The following is an 18758-nucleotide window of genomic DNA, read 5'->3' as shown; positions in this document are numbered from 1 at the left end:
CTCTTCTCCAGACCAAACGCCCCCAGTTCCCTCAGCCGCTCCTCACAGCACTTCCAGTCCCCTCACCAGCTCTGTAGCAGATGACTGCCTACTGAGCCTGACTGGGAGCCACAGACGGTGTGGGTTTGAAGGCCCCTCAAAGCCCGCCGGTTCCCTGCGAGGACCGCCCCCCAGCCCACCCTGCCGCGGACGCCCCTCCCCGGGGCCCGGCCCGGCCCCACCCCGGCACGCAGAGGCGGGGGCGGGCGCCTCAGCCGCCGGCTGCCGGAGCCTCCGCTGCCGGCTCGGCCTCCTCCCGCGATGTGCCTCCGCTGCCCCCGGGCCGCCCGCCATGCCGCGGACCCGCGGGCACATCTCCTCTCTGCTCCTGCTGCTGCTGCTGCTGCCCGCCGCCACCCGCCCTCAGCTGCAGCAACGGGCGGCGCTGCCGGGGAGCGCCCCCGCCGCGGCGGCCTCAGGTAACGATCCCCCCGAAATCGTGGCAGCCTCGCTTGAGGAGACGGCTCCGAGGTAGCCCTGGGGGCGGGGGTCCGTACCCCCGGGGGCGGCAAATGGGGTGCCGGGGGGAGCCTGGGGCCTTACCTGCGGCGGGGAGCGGGCTCCATCTTGGGGGGAGCTCCGGTGGCGTGAGGGGTGAGGGCAGCCGCCCGCCCCGCCTCTGCCTGGCGGCGGGCACACCGCCCGTTGTTCGCACCGCGGCGTGAGGGAGAGATGCGGCGTTCATCCGGCAGATGTGGAGGGGTGAATCGCCTGCCCGCATCCGCATCAGGCCCTAGGGCTGCCCGCAAAGGTGTGCATTGTCCCCTTGCACAGCCGGGGCAAGCAGTAAGGTGTCAGTTCCCTCGTTTCGCTTAAAATCTATGTGCGTAGCCTGAGGTCTTAATGGCTCAAGTAAGTAGGAAACTAATATTGATCCTGACATGCTGCTTTTCACCAAAGAATCTCAAAACGGTTTCAAACATGAGTTATTGAAGACCTTTTAGCACCATTCGGGTATATCACTGAAGCGTATGTTTTGGTTTTGGCATGTATACGCATGTCTATTTCTAGCTGACTTCAAGAAGGTAGAAAATATTCTTAGGTTTAGACATATGGTTAATATTTCTGCTGAATCACATCCAATACACAGAGCCACCGGAGCATGTGTGTTAATTAGGAATCAATTTTTAAAGATGTAAATTATCATCTCTACTTAAACATTCTTAAACACGTAAAACAAGAAGCTAGATCTGGTTGAATATAAACACACTTAAATTTTCCCAATGCTCTCTTAAAATGCCTTGAATTGATTTTTGGTTTCTTTCTTGTGTTTTTTCAAAAAGTCTTAACCATAGGACTTGAAAGAAGGCTATTTGGTGGACAGCTTGGTTGTAGTTTTCCCTTCTGAACTGATGATTCTTTCATTATTTTGGTTCTTGCCCTGTTTTCAGAGGAATATACCATTAATCACCAGCAACCCCCTGTTAAAGGGCATTGTCAGCATTTCTAACTTGTGCAGTGAACAAAACGTTTGGTCATCAATAAAAATAAAAAAAAGGCAAAAAAAAAATTGACAGTTTTTATAATTCATTGATCCTCTTTAGTCTTTCTTGGTATTGATTTTGCTTCAAAGAGCTCTGCTACCTTATTGCGTTCAGTGTTGCCAAAATCTTTGTTGGTACCAAACGCGACGCGGACACTACTGGTGCACGATTGGTGCTGTTGCAGATCCACGTGCCCAGTTGCTGTTGCTTTGCTTTATTTGTCTATCGTGCTTCATGGGTTTTGTTGTATGCAAGTCCTGAAGCTGCTGGGTAGTATGCAGCTTTCGTGATCAATTCTAGTTTACGGATGTTAAAAATGGTCGTTTGTGCTGATCCTCAGCATTTGTTTGTTGGGTTTAAACATGGTTTGAGCTGTATTTCAGTAGTGGGCTGGCTTTCTGAATGATCTTGGTAATTTCAGTGTGAAATTGAAAGAAGCCTACATTGATTAATCTTCAAAAAAGACCAGCTAATCACCATCATGAAACTTATTATTCCGGAGAAACTGTTGAACACCACTGTATTTCATGTGGAATTTCTTTTCAGTAAAGTGCCATTGGTAATTTTTGTTGTCTTGGTGCTTCTGAAATCTTAAAAAGTAAGGACCTGATTCCAGGTATGTATTTATCAGATATTTATGATGTTTTTTTTTCATGAAACGATCTTTTGATGGCTTACAGCCGAGGGGCAGGCAGGATAAATGGCTGTTGCATTTCCAGCAGAAGACTGGCAGCAGAGCAGTCCCTAAGGGGAATGCTCTGAAGAGGCCACTCCTGCAGCAGCTGCAGGCCCTGTGCTGGGAATTTCCAGGCAGGGAGCAGCTCCTGGAAAGGAGGAGGAAGCTGACTCAATTTGGATTTATGCTGTTTGTGACCCAGCATAGAAGAGGGAAGGAACCTCAACCTCCTAATAGAGGGAAGGTGCACAGCTGAGGTGGGAGTTCGCAACCTTTTCTCATTTGACATTCATGTATCGATGTCCATGTTCTGTCGAAGCTAATTATGCAGTTTTACAGATCAATTCCCTTCTGGCTTAACAGGCTTCTGCCAGTGTAATGACTGTAATGTTTAAGTAGAGATGCTTGAGTCTGTGCAGCTGTGTACAAAGGTTTTGGGGTGCAGACTGTACTGCTAACATGGAAATATAGCAGGGAAAAGGTAGTTGCACATCATTTAATAGCTTTTCTTTGTTTATCTTGTCCTTCTTCGCTCTTAAAAGCAACAACAAGCCTACCACTGCCAGAAGAAATAAGAAAATAATAAAGATGAGTCAGCAAAAACATGCCCTAAAGAGTTGACCCATGTTATTTTATGAATGTAACTATTTTTACAAATTTCAGAAAAAAATACTCTGGAAGAGAAAGCCAGGCCTCTGTGGATAAGGTGCTGATTGCTTAAGTGGAGAACCTGTCTTAGTTCCTCATTATTCATTCTGAATTTTTCTGTTTTCTGTGTGGCAGTCTAGAAATCTGGATTCTGGTGTGCAGAAGTGATCAAAGCGAAGTCAGCGGGAGCTTCAAATACTCAGCTTTGAGGTCTGCAGGCTTGAGCGCAGAATCCAGGAGCCACTAAATTATAGTGCTGGCTTTCATCCAGGCAGATCCTTTTGTTTATTTTTTTCCTTTCGCCTTTTTGCTTATGCTTATCAACATGCATTCTTTGCAGGAGTGTGGAGTTGTATTTGTTAATGTTTGGGATGCACAGGATATTGTGGATGTGGTGCATTGTTCTTCTCTTTATAATGCAGATGCAGTGCAATAAACAGAGGAGAGACCATTAATTGCATGAGTGATATCTAACCGCGTCCCTTCCATAGCAGGTCTGATGTGTGCTGAATGAACAATGCTCTGAGAAAGCAGCTGTTCTGTGAGTAGATGCTATCGCACTGTGCACAGACGGCACATAGGATGCCATCCATCGTCTTAACGACGGACATTTGTTTCCATGTTGAGACGTGAAATTAGGTTGGAAGTAAGTTTCATAATATGACAGAAACTTAATGATATGTCAGCTGCACGATCTGCACTGTGGGTACTTGCCATACCTTTTGAGATGGCAGCATAAATAGGAAAAGATTTGCCATCGTATTTGTTACAGATCTTTGCCACTCTACTTTGATTGATACCTGAAGAAAATAAGAGATTGCTGTTATACCTGTTGAAGATGAATACCATGTCTGGATGCTGCCTGTGCAACTTGATTCTGTGCCCATTTGTCTATATTATCTGCATCTGATAATGAGTTGCTATCGAATTTGAGGCTGTGCTCTAGACAAGAGAATTCTAGTCCAGGCTTTTCTGAGCTCTTTTGTATGTCGTCTTATTCTTTCTCATCGTTCAAAGAGGACAGATCTTTCTTGTGCCTCCTTTTATTTGAAATACGGAAGCAGAAATATTTCTGACACAGCCTTGTGTGTCTTAGTGCATTTGTAATCTTTTGTTTTCAGTGTTTCTAGCTGCGAAATATTCTTCCTGATGACAAATGTTGATGTGTAGGTGGTATTTAGGTATTCAGAGCAGCATTTGGGTTTGATAGGTTGTTCTGTCAGGCTGGGTTTGAATTAGTGACAATAAACTGTTTTGTTTGTTTGTTGTCTTTAAATGATGTAGTGCTGTGTGAAGGGTTTGTTGCTTGGTGGAACAACGCTAGGGTGTCCTGCCACTGAAGTCACTCGTAAGGCAGGAATAACCCCAGTTCTGTTTTAGAGCTTCTGCTGCAGTCTAAAGGAGACCCGAAGAAAATATGTGAGGCGATAAAAGTTATACAGGAGTTTGTGTAGCCTTCTTAGACAGAAGGAAATCGGGCAGCTTTAATGACTAATCGCATAAGATGCTGTTTCTGTTCAAAAAGTCAGGGCTGTTGAAATAGACAGTTCTGATCAGCACTGGGTTTAGTTGTTTTATACAACCAGCAATGTGGTTTTCTTATCCAATAGGTAATTTGAATGTAATTGGTGTCAGTGAGATCTATTTTTAACTTGTCAAAGCATATGGGTTAACTTACAGTAATTGTTTTCTATTTGGACTTGGAGGAGATGGTTTATGATCCTTAAAATGTAAGTTTTGTTGATAGTTCTAGTATATCAAATGTAAACTTTTGCTGGGAATCAATGTGTGTTGCTTATATAAAGAACCTTCATGAAACTTAAGCCAAGTTTTGGTCTGGTGGAGACTAATTCACCATCAAATAGAACTACAGAAGTATTACATACGCACCCCAGCAAAAAGACTTTGTGTAAGCAACAAGGAAAATGTCAACAACTAACTACACCTCCTTGAAGTAAGCTTGGAAAGCGCCTTTTTATTTGCTATTCAGTTTGCTCAGCTTCCTCACCTTCAGAGCTCTGTAATAACGGTTTCTCAGCTAGGTGAGAAAGCAGAGAAAGAATCTAAGACTTGTCCTGATTTATTAGAGCTGATGGTCTTAATCGACTTAGCTTTCTGTGGTGCTCTAAAGCTTAGTAGTGCAACAAAATGCAAGGAAGGGCATTAGGACACTGGGAGGTGATAAAGCATCTGCCATTTGAGACAGAAAGGAGTCATGAAAAAAGATAATTTCACTTTTCTGTCCATGTATTCCATGGCTTAGTTCACTCAGTTACTAGTACAAGAAAAAGAGGAGTTGGGATTTTCCATGGTCAAGCACAAATGAAAAAATAAGTGGTTTTGTAACTTTCAGGAAGTGAGGAGATGTAAGCAGAAAGGTACTGAGGGGCTCTGCACAGGTAGGCAGCTCTCCTCTGTTGCCAGCTGGTAATGAAACCTGCAATGTATTATACAGCATCGTGTTCTGTAGCTCAGAAAACCCAGTTTCAAGGAACTTGGATTGATGGTTGCTTTTGTTATAGAGAGTCAAGAGAAACAAGGGCAGGAATGTGGTTTATATTTCACAGAAACGGGGCCCACATTTACACCTGGCAGAAGCGGCAGGAGGCGAGAGCAACCAGTGATGGCGGGAAGCTACTTACTGCACAGTAGTAGTTATTGCACTTCTTTGTTTTGCTCAAGTTTTTCATTACTTCTCGTAATCTGTTGGCACACAACACATCAAAGACCAATTGATGTGTAAAAACCATTCACGGAGTTGCTGTTATGCTGGAAAAAAGCTGTTTACGGATCTGGAATACAACTGCGATCTGTGTCACTGGGGACCCGTAGTATGATTTATCTGTGAACTAGCTGAGTGGATGAACTCTTTGAAGACTGAGGCAAAGATCTGAGAGGAAAGCTTATTCAGAATAAACCTAATGTTTGGCATATTAAAAAAAAAAAAAAAAGTGGGTTACTTTGTCATCCTGAAAGCTGCATAATTTTATTTTCACTGTACCTTGCTGTAACGAATGGGGGTTCGAGGCATGCTGTGAGAGAACAGATGAGTCTTCTGTGTTAGTCTTGACTTTGTGTTTAATTCCTAATTCAGAGGCCTAGCAATCTGCTGTACCATAAGAGCACCCAGATGCCTTGATCGGCAGTTTCCATTGTCCCGCAGAGGTTAGTGTACTCCTGAATTATGCCTCTGTGTTCATTAGGATGGAGTCACCCAATCTAGCTCTTCCTACCGCATCCTAGTTTGCCCGCTGTATTTCAGCACACCTAATGGCTGTTCCTAAACAGCGCCTTCCACACGTCTACAAGAAGCTGTACCTAGCAGGCTGTGAAGGAGTTATTGCACTTTGTGCTTTGCTTTTGTTGTGGTTTAACCCGGCTGGCAGCTAAACACCACACAGCCGTTCGCTCACCCTCCCCCCTCCCTCTCTGGGATGGGGGAGAGAAACAGGAAAGCGAGGCCTGTGAGTTGAGATAAAGACAGTTTATTAAGACAGGAATATAATAATAACAATAATAATGATGATAATGGTATTACTAATAATAATGTGTACGAAACAAGTGATGCACAATGCAATTGCTCACCACCCGCTGACCGATGCCCAGCCTATCCCCGAGCAGCCGGCCCCCCACCCCGGCCAGCCACCCCTATATATTGTTTAGCATGACGCCAGATGGTATGGAATACCCCTTTGGCCAGTTTGGGTCAGCTGTCCTGGGTCTGTCCCCTCCCAGCTCCTGCTGCACCCCCAGCCTGCTCGCTGGCAGGACAGAGCGAGAAGCCGAAAAGTCCTTGGCCTGGTGTAAGCACTGCTCTGCAACAATTAGAACATCAGCATGTTATCAGCGCTCTTCTCATCCTAATCCAAAACGTAGCACCCTACCAGCTACTAGGAGGAAAATTAACTCTGTCCTAACTGAAACCAGGACAGCTTTTCAGGCAGTAATTGCTTTAGAGGAAACATGAGGTCTGAAAGCAACAAACTGCCATATGCCATGAACTGTGCCAGCAGTTGTATCTGCAGATGATACCAACAAACCCTCCTCGTCCCATCTCAGTTGGGCCAGCTGCTTTACCTGGTGATTTCCAAACGATTCTGCTGTCCTTTGAGTGTAAGCACATGAGGCATTCTTGTAAACAAAATGCTGGCTGCTCTGCCATTTATTGTACATGCAGGTGGCATGACCCTGGTGATGCAGGCATGTTCTTGCCTGATGTGGCTCCTGGGAGCCATCCTGCTGACTGCTAGGACTGACGGGGCCAGGAGCGCGGCTCCTTACTGTCTGTGCTGCTCGAGCCCCCAAGGCACGCCAAGTGCAGACACTGAGCCTGTCAGGTTCCCTTGTTATCCATATTCCTTCCCCCTTGCTTTTGTGTCCTTCTTTCTCTTCCCTCTAGGCTGTGATTAAGCTTTACTAGGTGGGCTTGAGAAGAGCCTCCACTGACTAAAAGACAGAAATGGTCAGACTTCAGGGCACATTTTTTACCCTTTTCAGTGTGAAAATAAGACATTAGAAGGTGACGGGTTACCGGGTCAGATCTTGCTGCCGGGCTTTTCCCTGTGACCCTCCTCATTTCAGCATTCTGCACCTACCCTTGATAGTGCCGGGTACCCAAGGCAGTGTGATCCTGGCAATGGAAGAGGCAAGCGGTGGCCTCTCATTGAGATTACGTGGAAATAAATTGTGTCTCTGGGTGGGAGAAGGAAAAAAGAAATATTGGCCCTCTGCCATTTGATTTTTTTTCTTGTCCTGTTTTGACAGATTTGGATGGTTTTGATGTGGGCTTTACCTGAGCTCCTGGCAGCTGTAGCAGGTTAATCCGCAAGTAGTGGCTTAGTAGCTGTGGTGGGGGGTGATTATTCTATATCGAATCTGGTGCAGTGGTTATAGGGTATGAGTGTGGGGCAGATATTGAGCTGTGTGCATTAGGATGAGGAATCATAGAAATGCTTCAACACATCCCCAGCGTGCTCTTGATGAAATGCACTATTGATGTGATCGCTGCACCCCAAAAGAGCTGTAAGGTCTGTGGAGCATGGTTGGATCAGCGTGTGCTGCAGCCATGGGTCTGTGTTCGCCTGAGTGCTCTGACTGAAAACAGCGGAGTCACAGCCAGATGAACTGGAGCACTGACCCGTTATCACCCAGCCTAGTTTGGAGGAAAGAATGGGATTTAGCTTTTTAAGTTTCTAGATGGTCATTAATAGTTCATCTGCCTCCGCTTAAATATTTTCATGTGGTCAACAAATACTTTGCTTCTCTGTCATCTGTTTTTGTTTGTTTTTTAGCCTGCATGCAGCTATTGAGTTTTCCCCCTGGAGTGTGCATGTAGCTTTTGGGCTTTGTGTTGTAGTGTATTTTATTTGCAGGTTCAATCAGCCTTGTCATTAGTCAAACAGAGGCACTGATGATTCTGAAAGGAAAAGCCTTCAGTGTTCACTGACGGCAAGTTACAGTAAGCTCACACAATGTATACTTTGTTTTCATCCCATTTCGTTAAGTGTAGAATTTGTGTTAAGCTTTGAGCCCTGAACTGTCAGGTGATGCTGTACTCCTGAGGCACTCGGGCAGACGTACAGAGTGTGTTAGGGTAGGAGCTGAAATGTGGGCCACCCACTTTGTTTTGTTTTGTTTTGTTTTTTTCCTTTCAGTGTTTTCTGTGCCTTAGAAGTAACCGTGAGGATGTGAAATCATGAAGTGTTCAGGCAGGGCTATCGGGAGCTCTGTGGTCTGACCTGCTTAAAGCAGGCTTGATTCAGACTGGGGGCTTGGTTTTCTTTGCTGTTGAAATGACTACTAGCATGCAATACGGACGTACTGCCTCTTGATGAATATTTCTTTGGTTATAAAATCTGGCAAGACACCAAATTTATAAATTATTAGTTATTATTGACTGATATGGGCAAGGTTCCCAAATGAAGATAATTAGAACATTCCCATCTAAGTTATTTTTCTGAGGTAGCAAAGCTGGTTGATAATTTGCCTGTGATGATTTGCTTGCACTAATGTGAGCTAAACTAGGAAAAAAAGTCAATGTTGCCAAGGTATTTGAAAATATAGGTCACTTTGCTGACATGAGTAAGGAGATGCTTGCCCCCTCATACTGTTATGGACATAAATGGAATTACAAAAGGCTTTTTAATGCCGTTCTGGAAAATATTTTTATCTTTCTGAAGCTTTTCGTTAAGTGACTGAACAGGGTAAATCAGTAGTTTTATGCTGGGTAAATGCCGAACAGCAGTAAAGCATGTGCAGGGAACAATGGAAGCTGCTAATAACACAAATAATACCCTGTGATAAATATCACCGGAGCTTATTCCCTTGTTTGTGAGAGCAGGGGAGAAAATTTATATTCCCGCCAGGCTGAAGGAGAGAATTTCTTTGGATTATGGATCACTGGCATGCAGAAAATCGTGTAATTAGGTGGACTGAAACAGAGACCCAGCAAAACACTTGTGAAGTGCCACACAGGTTTTGTGCGGTATTGGGCAGAAGATTGTCGTGTCTGTTTGCCTGTTAATCACTTGTCCAGCTCCTTTTTATAAGCACAGTTGGGAAAGCTACCCCTGTACAATTCTGTCTCTATTTTCCCCCTCCCCAATATTTCATGTAACAGAAAGACCTAAGTGGATTCTTATTCCCCTGGTCCAGTTGGAGCTTTGTCAACCTTTCAAAAGCTGGCGCGATACCACAGGTGCTAGATCACTCTGAGTATTTTGGGGGAGAAAACAGTGTTTAATGCCCCATTTTTAGTCTCTGTGTCAATAAAAATCTTTCTGTCACCTTAGGAAGGTTTCCATGGTGCCAAGTTGTTTTCTGATTACTCCCTACTGGAATTTGTCCGCTTGCTGTGATGGGAGAACTTGTTTGTCTCTTGGTGTTTGTGTTGCAGGCGCAGCTTTGGGCAGATAACTGCATGTGCATCTCTAACAGCTGTTGCTAAACTGGATCCTGCTAAACTGAACTGGATTCAATTGTTTTGCTTTATGATTTGACTTGGGAGCTGTTTCTGTTTTGAGATTTTTTATGACATCTGTGGAATTTCACTTTATGAAATTGATAATCAGGAATCTTCAAGTTGACTTACTGTGATCCGCAGTCATTTTTCTAAAAGTTAGGATCATATTTATTTTTTATAATTCACTGTATGAAACTCAGCTTTATTACAAACTTGTATATGAAAGAGTGGCTTGTTGGGTGCTCTTGTTTGGTTGCTGCAGTACAGAGCTCCTAACCAGTGCCTTAATGAATTCCTCTCCCACATGTAAGGACTACAGCCAATTAGGAAATGTTCATCTGCCAACTCTACATTTTCTTCATATATGTCTTTACACACCGGGCTCCTACCAAGGGGCTACGGGATGTTTTCCTGTAAGAAAAAGATACGCAGAGCTTAAATATCTTTTGTAACAGAGATAAAATATCTTTTCCTCAAGCAGTGGTATGAGACTTTGCAGCTATTGGGGAAGAAAAGTCTTTTCAGCAACAAATAGCGACTAGTATGTTATTGAATAACATAATTGAATGCGTCAGCAGTTTTCCTTGGTAACTGGTGACTAAAATGCCTTGATGTTTGAATTATTAGCTTGTAGGTTATGTCATTGCATTATGGGTATAGGCTATCTCTTAAGCTTAAATCCTTTAGGGCATTAAATGACATATCTGAAGAGGGCACTGCTTTGTTTTTCTGTGATTTTTTTTTTCCATTTTCTGCCAAATGAATGGTATGCTTGAACTTGCAGAGATTTTTTACCAGCTAATTCTCACTAACTGCCACTGAGAATTGCACCAGTCAAATCCGGTCCCAGACCCATCAGGTTAAAATCAGATGATTCATGCCAGGATTACTGGAATATTCTTCCTCTGTCCAAGTACATAGATCAGGAAGAGGTAGGACTGACAAATCCTTAGAAATTCTTGATGAGGCATGATGTCATTTCATCAAGGAGATGATGCTGAATAATTTTTCTATGCTTATATAACAGAGGTCTGATTTTGAATTTTGTGAGTGGGAAATGCATAGAGTTCTCATATTGCATAGTAGGCACTTGCAGATTTTTATTTTTACTGTGTATAATGTACTGTGGGTATTCAAGTTAGCGTATTTAAAGTAGGTTATTATGTAGATTTTGATGTTTCCCTTCTGTATCTTCTTCCCAATATTGTGTAATGAAGCGTACATTTTCAATACTCATTTTTTTTCTTTCCCTCAACTCTGATGCAAGGCAGAATGGCATGGGCAGCCTTTAAAAATGAAAGAACAGCATTACAGGTTCACTATTAGCAACCACGTAAACTGAAATGAAAAATCTTAGACCAGCTTCTGAAGTACATGTGCAAAGGTGTTCTGATCTGGAGGTTTGGGGAGTTACTAGTAGCATTTGCTTGTTCATTTAAATCTCTTCCACTCACAAATTTATCTTTATTTAAAGTATGTTTTATTTAATTTTGATATTGTAACATTAACCACTTACTTCAGTTATTTAAGATTACAGAATAAGTTGTTTATAATAAAGAAAGGAATCCTAAGTGGAGCCCTGCAGACCCCAGCAGTTTCTTGTGTTGCCCATCTCCGTTGCTCCAGGAAGGTGAGCCCCCAGCTTCCCCCCAGCTGTGAGGACAGGGCTGGGTGGCTGGCTGATGCAACAGCACTGCAGCACACCAAAGTGCAAAGCTGCTATGGTAACTGTAATTGTCATAGCATCATTAGCACGTGTCAATTTGGAGTTTTATTGAAATTATTGTTTTTTATGGTAATATGCTGATACGGCAAAATGTATGAAACAAATTCCATATGAAATTTCGGGCTTCGTATATTCTGTGAGTTTAAATATGTTGTCTTGGCTGGTGAAACATTCGGATTCTTATGTGGAAGTTGAATGAAGAAGGCATCTACTGGGGGAGGGGGAAATAAAATTCAGCTACTTACCAAATGAGTAACTTACAGCAGTGCATGATACGCATGTAAAACAACTGCTTTTTTATTGACTTCTGTGTACAGCACACTGTTTAATGAATACAGGAAAAAAATCACATTTAAATTTTGTGGCTGCTTTTATGTCTGAATTTCCCAGCTCTTACTCATGTAGCCCATAAAAATATTTCAAGCAAAATGCTCGTTTTTCTTCCATTTTACGTATATCGTAATGGGTGTGCTTGAAAGTGTTTGGGGATATATTCCCACCGGAGAAATGAGTGAGTTGTTAGCAGCTTTATGGATTAGCCTGATGACATTCTTGTCTAGTTTTCACAAGCATGATCATTCTGGGAAGGTGGTTATTGATTATGCAGTAGTAATCAAAAAAGATGCAGCCTGTAATGATCTGTTTTATTTTCTAGTTTTTCCAGGGCTTTCGTTTCATCAATATTTAGTTCTTGTCAACAACAGTGGAATGAATATCATGCTTACGCAGTTTTGTTATGCGTTTGGTCTGAGAGGTTGGTTGGAAGTGTAGCTACTTAGAGTAGTATTACTCAGCTGCTGTGAGGTTTTTCTTTTTCTAGTGATTAAAAAAGTCCATATATTCAACTGATCTTGAAAGTGATTCTGTGACTTTACTAATTTACGTATGCAATAGAACAGATTTCTAACACTAAACCTGTCCAGATCATGATTTTGAAATAGTTAACCTTTTGAAACACAGCTGCGAAGTATTATGGTAAGATTTATTTTGGTATTATTTCTAAGATTTTACTATTACGCCCTGCTTTTTTGTTTACAAGTTACCAACAGCTTCTTTGCAGTGTCTCCTCTTGGATGCTTAAATCAATAAAATACTGGATTGCATCAAGTAAGAAACATTACATGTGTCATCGACTATTATATAAACCATTGCACTACGTATAAAACCCCAATAAAATTACTACAAGCGCTGAAAGCTTGCATGTTAGAAGTAAGTTTTTTTGTTTTTTTAAATATGAGCTCACAGTCGTGCTGCAATCTGTACCTGTACACGTTCATCACACAAGTAACATCTGGAATGTCAGGTAATGTCTGTTTTGATAAATCACTAGGAAGTTCTAAACTCTTCGAGTTCTCTGAGGAATTAGCTCACACTAGGCAAGTATATTCTCTATCAGAATGTGATAGCTCAAGTTTGCCAGCTTTGAATGCTGGTCCTATTTAGTCCTGATTAAATTTACATTTTATTTTAAGTTACTTCTGAATTTGGAGGAACCGGTTCCAAAAGCTGTAGGGAAATCAGCATTGATTTGCGCTGACCTAATGACTGTTAGGCACTTAGGAAATGAGTGGCAAAGTACTACTGAGGCATGAATTTGAACTGGTATTTGAGGACAACGTTTTCATTTGGAAAGCTATGTAATTTTCTTACCCTCCTGCTTTAAAAAAACAAACACACACAAAGTACACCCCTACCCCCTAACAGCAGCTAAGCCTCCTTTCATCTTGTTTGCCCAGGACTGGTGTTTATGTATGCACATGCACATCCTAAATATAAAACAGGAATGTGTTGGTTTGAAAGGAAAATAATTATCCAGTTTCTAAGTGAAACAAAATTGTTGTTGGTGTGAATTCTTTGAGTAACTTTTTTGTAAAAGGATTGACGAAATTCAGTGCTAATTCTTCTGTGAAGATATGGTGCTAAGTCTATAAATGTATCTGCTGGAAAAAAAGAAGGAACGGCTGAGGAAAACAGCCTGTTCCTTATTTGGTGTGATTGTTTCTTTTTATTCTTTGTTAGTAAAATGCCCTTTAGAAGGGCAGTAGGCCTTATTCTTACCTGTAAGGTATATAACAGTTTTTTCACTATTTCAATAGATGGTCAGTTTTGAACTAGATGATTAATTATTCCTTGACCTACTAATTTATTTGTGCCTTGAAGCTTGCTGTGGATCACGGGCTAGTTTGCCCTGGGTGATGCGATATTTTTCAGTCTGCGAGATTTGTAGTCTCCATTTGAAGTACGCATCCTGGCAGTCCTGATTCAATGCGCCTGATTTTATGCAATATGTTTGTCACTTTTTTTTTTAAGCTGATGAAACGGGCAAAAACTCATGTTAAGAAAAGTGATGATCTTTTTTTTTATAGTCATTGTTCTCGCAGGCTAAAATATTATGGGAAGTGATCCCAGAGATTATCCCAAGATGGGATGAAGGAGGCTGAGCCAAGGTTCTCAGACAAAAGGGTGGTATGGAAGGCAGGGAGGAATAGGAATAGTGAATGGCTGACAAGCATTAGATGATTTGTTTGCGATTACAGTTGAATTTATATCTCTCCTACACTGCCAGTTTGTACAGCTCTTAAAAGCAAACCTATCTAGTAGTTTTAGGAGGTGCAACCTGGGCTTCATGTGGAATTGACTAGTCAGGATAGCGAGTCAAATGTTTTCTGAAGTATTTTTGGTTTGTTCTAGTAAGGTGGAAAGAAGTGCATTGTAAATGCTGTAGTATACGCTGAGATAATGCATGTGTGGACATGAATGAACTTGCAGTAAATAACTTCCATTTTTTTTCTTACTGGTTTGCAGATGTGTAAGGGCTCGGGCACTGGGGTCTGCATGTGCCTGTAACAGCACGTCTTGTAGAAGTCAGGGCATTTCTCTGTACCTGAAATAAAAGCATTATTTGAAGGAAATGTACAAGAATGTTTGAAAAAACCCTTAGTCAGAACGTTTTACTTCTTAACTAGCAAAAGCTCACCCAAGTAGTCTAAGGGTTTCAAATCCCCACTTAAGTAATAGTCTATTTATTTTCTAGTTTCTCTCTCACAGTCTCTCTTAAATATTCAATGTTTGCTGAAAACATCTAGGTTTGACTAGAATGGGTTAAACCATCTGCTGTAAAAATGAATGTAAATGCCTTTCTTTGTGTAAAAGGCACTGCTGTTCCCCTCAGGATCTGGCCTGGCTCCTTCATAATTGGGATTTTGTTGATGGCTTCTGTGGAAATTGGTTGACCAGAAATAGGGCAATGTGAATACTGTGGTGTCCTACTTTCCCAGCCCCCGTTTTGCTGCTTTGTCCTTGGAAATCAGTCATGTTTTCTGCACCGCTGCATACGTGGTTTTTTTTGCCAGAGATGCTCTTTTCAATATAAATCTTCCTATTTAGTTCTGTATTAAAATATTTTCTGAAGGGAGTGCTAAGCTATGGAACAGTACAGTGTAGGTTTTGTGGTGCTACCTGCATGGAATTGTCTGTTCATGTTCAAATGGAGCAGAAGTTGATTAGATCAGGGCACCAATTTACTTTATTTATTTTTAATGATGTCTCTGCATCACCTGGGAGCAGTTGTCTGTATGTCTCTGCAGTGGAACGCTGTTAAGCAGCATGGGTGCATGGCAGTGAAACGCCAGTAGCTGCTTTTTCCTACCTCAAGAAGCGGCCAACACTTGCTTTACAATTCGAGTAATTGTGCTGCTGTTTTGCTTAAGGATCACATGAAACACGGGTGACTTGATGCTGTGATAAGCCAGCTCTGGCCTTACACACGCAGCTTCCTTGCCTGGCTGCTCCGTGGCCGTTTGCCAGCAATCCAACAGGGATCAGGTACAGCCTCTGGTCTGGTACCGAGTGCCCGAACCCCACGGGGTCAGCTGGTTGTCAAGCCAGGTAGGAAGATTGTATTTGCTGTCCTATGTGTGTATGTTGTTAGCGTCTAAATCTGGGGAAATGAAACCATTTCTCTTCTGTTTTATGCTAATATTTTAAATTAGAGGAGCAGCACATAAATAGCACGTAAACATATTTTGTAAAGAATCACAGAATTAGTTACTGGGTTAAATATTATGTTACCAACTGAGGATATGTAAAATTACTTGTGTAGAGTTAACAATGACTTATACACATACATGCCCATCTGTGTATAGGGTCTATAGATGATGGCTTAGGAGTAAGGAAGCCCAAAAGTATGCTGACAGCAAACCAAGACTATTTAGGATGTAGAGGCTATTTATCACCCTTGTAGGTTACTTGATAGCTATGAAGCATAACTGAAGACTGGCCAGAGAGCTTATCCTACTATCTGGCAGTAGCGGTCAGAATATAGCCATAAAATATCTGGCAGGGTTTAGGGCTCACCCGTTAGGGCGTCGTAACGCCCTACGCGGGGCAGTGAAACCCGTGCTCCATTGGCATGTTGTGCTGCACTGAAGAACAGAAGCTCCCCGCAGCCCGATGGCATGCTGCCGTGGGGAGGGCTCACTCCAGCACCATGTTGGTCAGGTACCTGCTGCCACAGCTCACCTTCATCTACGTGGGTTTGTAATGAGCTTGAAGGGTATAACAGGCCTCTACTGTCTATAGCTGTGCCTTTGTAGATTGCCACTGTCATTATTGTGTTTTTAAGGAAACTTTAAGTAGTGTCAGTTGTCTTTGGGGCAGAAAGGATGTTTCTATATAACCTTTTTACTAAAGCCAGAGATGAGTGTTAACTGTGGACGTTATTTCATTGAGTCTTTTCAGTGGTGCTGCACATCAAGTGTTGCAATGGATAGCGAAGACTGATGTTCTTAGGACATGTGATAGCATCTTTACAGATCAGTGCACCTTTCATGTCCATAATTATCTTAAGCCAAAAAGTATGGGGGCGTGCAAATATAAGAGGTAAAAAAAGACTATTGAGGAAGTTAAGGCCAAGCAAATTGCACGTCACACACTTACGTCTCTGGTTAGCTGAGAGCATGAGACTGTAGGTAGTTTCCATAACACACATTCAAGTGTATTCCTTCTGGGGACTTGTTGGCATTAGTTTAAACATTCTCTAGGCAAAGAAAAGTCTCCTCCTAAGAAAGGACCTAATGAATAATTTACCTGCCATTCTTGTTTCTTACAACCCGTAAGATAATAGCTTAATTGGAGGGTAGTTGCTTGAGAAGGGCAATGGCCTTCCTTGAGGTTAGGAAGCTCTCTCCCTATAGGAAATTGGTGGTAAATAGGAAAAGGGAATTTGTCCAGGTCTCAAAATGTGTAAGGGTGGAGGAGCAGCTGTGTCACGTCTCTGGCTGCGGTCACCACTAACTCCATGCCCAAGGCGGCAGGGCTGGGGCTGCACTGGGATGGCAGAGCCCCATGGATAAATCCAGTGACCAGATAACATCCGCAGGTAAGGAGTTAACAACATGCTACATCAGGAATATTATTAAGACAGATTTTTTTTGCACTGTTTTATTTTCTACCCAGCTTTCAGTTCCAAGCAGCTCCTTGGCTCAGTGCTGTGATACAATTTCGGAATTAGGACAGAGATGGGAAGCCAAATTCCAGGCACTGGATGATGTTGCTGGAAGTGAGATGTTATTTTATTGGCTGGGCCATTTCAGAAACACGCTCGATGTGGTAGAAGGCATTGTTTCCTTTTTACATAAGTAACAGCTACGTTTGTGTGAACACTTATCAGCAAACGTTTAAATGTCTTGTAAGCTGGCACTTCCAATGCTCTTGCCAAGAGACAAATCTCAATTCCTTGGAGGCAGCACAAACCAAATTAGCTCAGACTGAGCTCTTTTTTCTAACTGTAGGGGTTCTGTCAAATCTGTTTAATACAGAGATATAGCTGACCCACTTGTGTGTGGCAAGTGGTAGTGACCAGAAAACAGCAGGAGTTTTGGAAATCATTTAATTTATGAACTTTGGTTTTGTGAAACAGTTAAGCAGCAGTTCCCTTTTTGTCTGTAACGCTTGGTTCAGTATGTTCTATCAGATTAAAAAATATATCATGGGGACTGTGGTAGGATTTATTTGAGACTCAAAAGTACCCTCAAGGCTGTGTACATGAACATCTTTTACAGAGGGGAGGAACCAATGCAAAACCAGAATTCTCTTTGGAACTGAGATCATCAGTGTTAAAATAGCATCATTAGTAACTCAGTGGCATTAAATGTGTCTGATAAATTTGCACACTAAATGCGTGCAAGGCATTTGAGGGAGCTGACTGGAGAAGGGAGTTGGTCAAGGGATGTCAGGTTGGGAACGGTGGACCTCAGTTGGGGATGTCACACCACCAGTGCACGCAGTCTGAGCTCTTAGCTCCATAGGATTGCTTTGTTTTGTGCTAGGCTGTTGGAGCTGGGCTGCTGGAGGATGCTCCGGTACAACCAGCTCCATCAGAACAGCAGGGAAAGGTGGCTGAGGGAGGAGGAAAACTGTTGTTGGTACCAAAGAATTCTGCATTCCATTATTTTCAACTACAAGCTTCTAGAAAAATGGGTTTTTATTTTGGGTGCACCAGAAGAGATGAGGAAAAAGAAATGTTCTTGCATGAAACCATTTTTGCACGTGCTAACGGCTGCAGGAGGAATGTAATGACTCCCCCACACCCCTGTTTCCATTTATTATTTTTTTATGTTATTAGCAGGAAATGGAAAAATAAGCATTGAGTGAAATGATTAAAAGACAGTGTCAGAATTTTGAGTGTGTTCTAGGCTTTCTTTTTTGTGGCTTAGTTCAGCTGTTAATTCTAGGATCTTTCTTTCCTGACTTGAATCAAGCTGTTAAAAATATCAGTTTATTCCAGGCAAACAAAATTCATTCCTACTGGTATGAGGTTGAATTATATGCTACTGATTTTTCTTTTAAAATACCATTTAACAAAAGGCCCCTGGCAACAAGATGTACAAGATTGTACACAGCCTGTTTTCCCTACTTAGTGGCCTTTTCAACAGTCATTAGCAAGGGCAAATGAACTGTCTTCCAAGTCTCGGAGACCCCTGAAATCTTGCTAGTACATCTGTAAATAGACTACTGCTTGAAAAATCTGTTGAGTAATCATAATTTGCTTACATGATGATGTTTCTAATCATTAGATGATTTAAAAATCCCTTATGAACAACAGATTAAGAACAACTTTCTTTCTGAAACACTGAATAAGAAAAAAAAGACTAAAAAAGATTTAGAAAAATTCTAATTTTTGTTGTTTAATTCTGTCAAATATGCTTGAGTACATTTGTTTTC

General features: G+C 42.2%; 1 protein-coding gene across 1 annotated transcript in view; it reads left to right on the top strand.

Annotated features, from left to right (window-relative positions):
• Positions 1-217: 217 nt before the first annotated feature.
• The window catches only part of FAM171B (family with sequence similarity 171 member B), a 37646-nt gene continuing 19105 nt past the window's right edge, over positions 218-18758 (top strand). Inside the window, exon 1 of the mRNA XM_080598813.1 lies at positions 218-458. Within this exon, the coding sequence (XP_080454939.1) occupies positions 332-458 (127 nt within the window). The 5' untranslated portion in view covers positions 218-331. The remainder of the gene's footprint in view (positions 459-18758) is intronic.

The sequence above is a fragment of the Anser brachyrhynchus genome (assembly GCF_964034855.1).
Source record: "Anser brachyrhynchus genome assembly, chromosome: 7".
NCBI classification, from domain to species: Eukaryota; Metazoa; Chordata; class Aves; order Anseriformes; family Anatidae; genus Anser; species Anser brachyrhynchus.
Note: the sequence above shows the minus strand (reverse complement) of the source record. Positions and strands in the feature narration are given on the sequence as shown.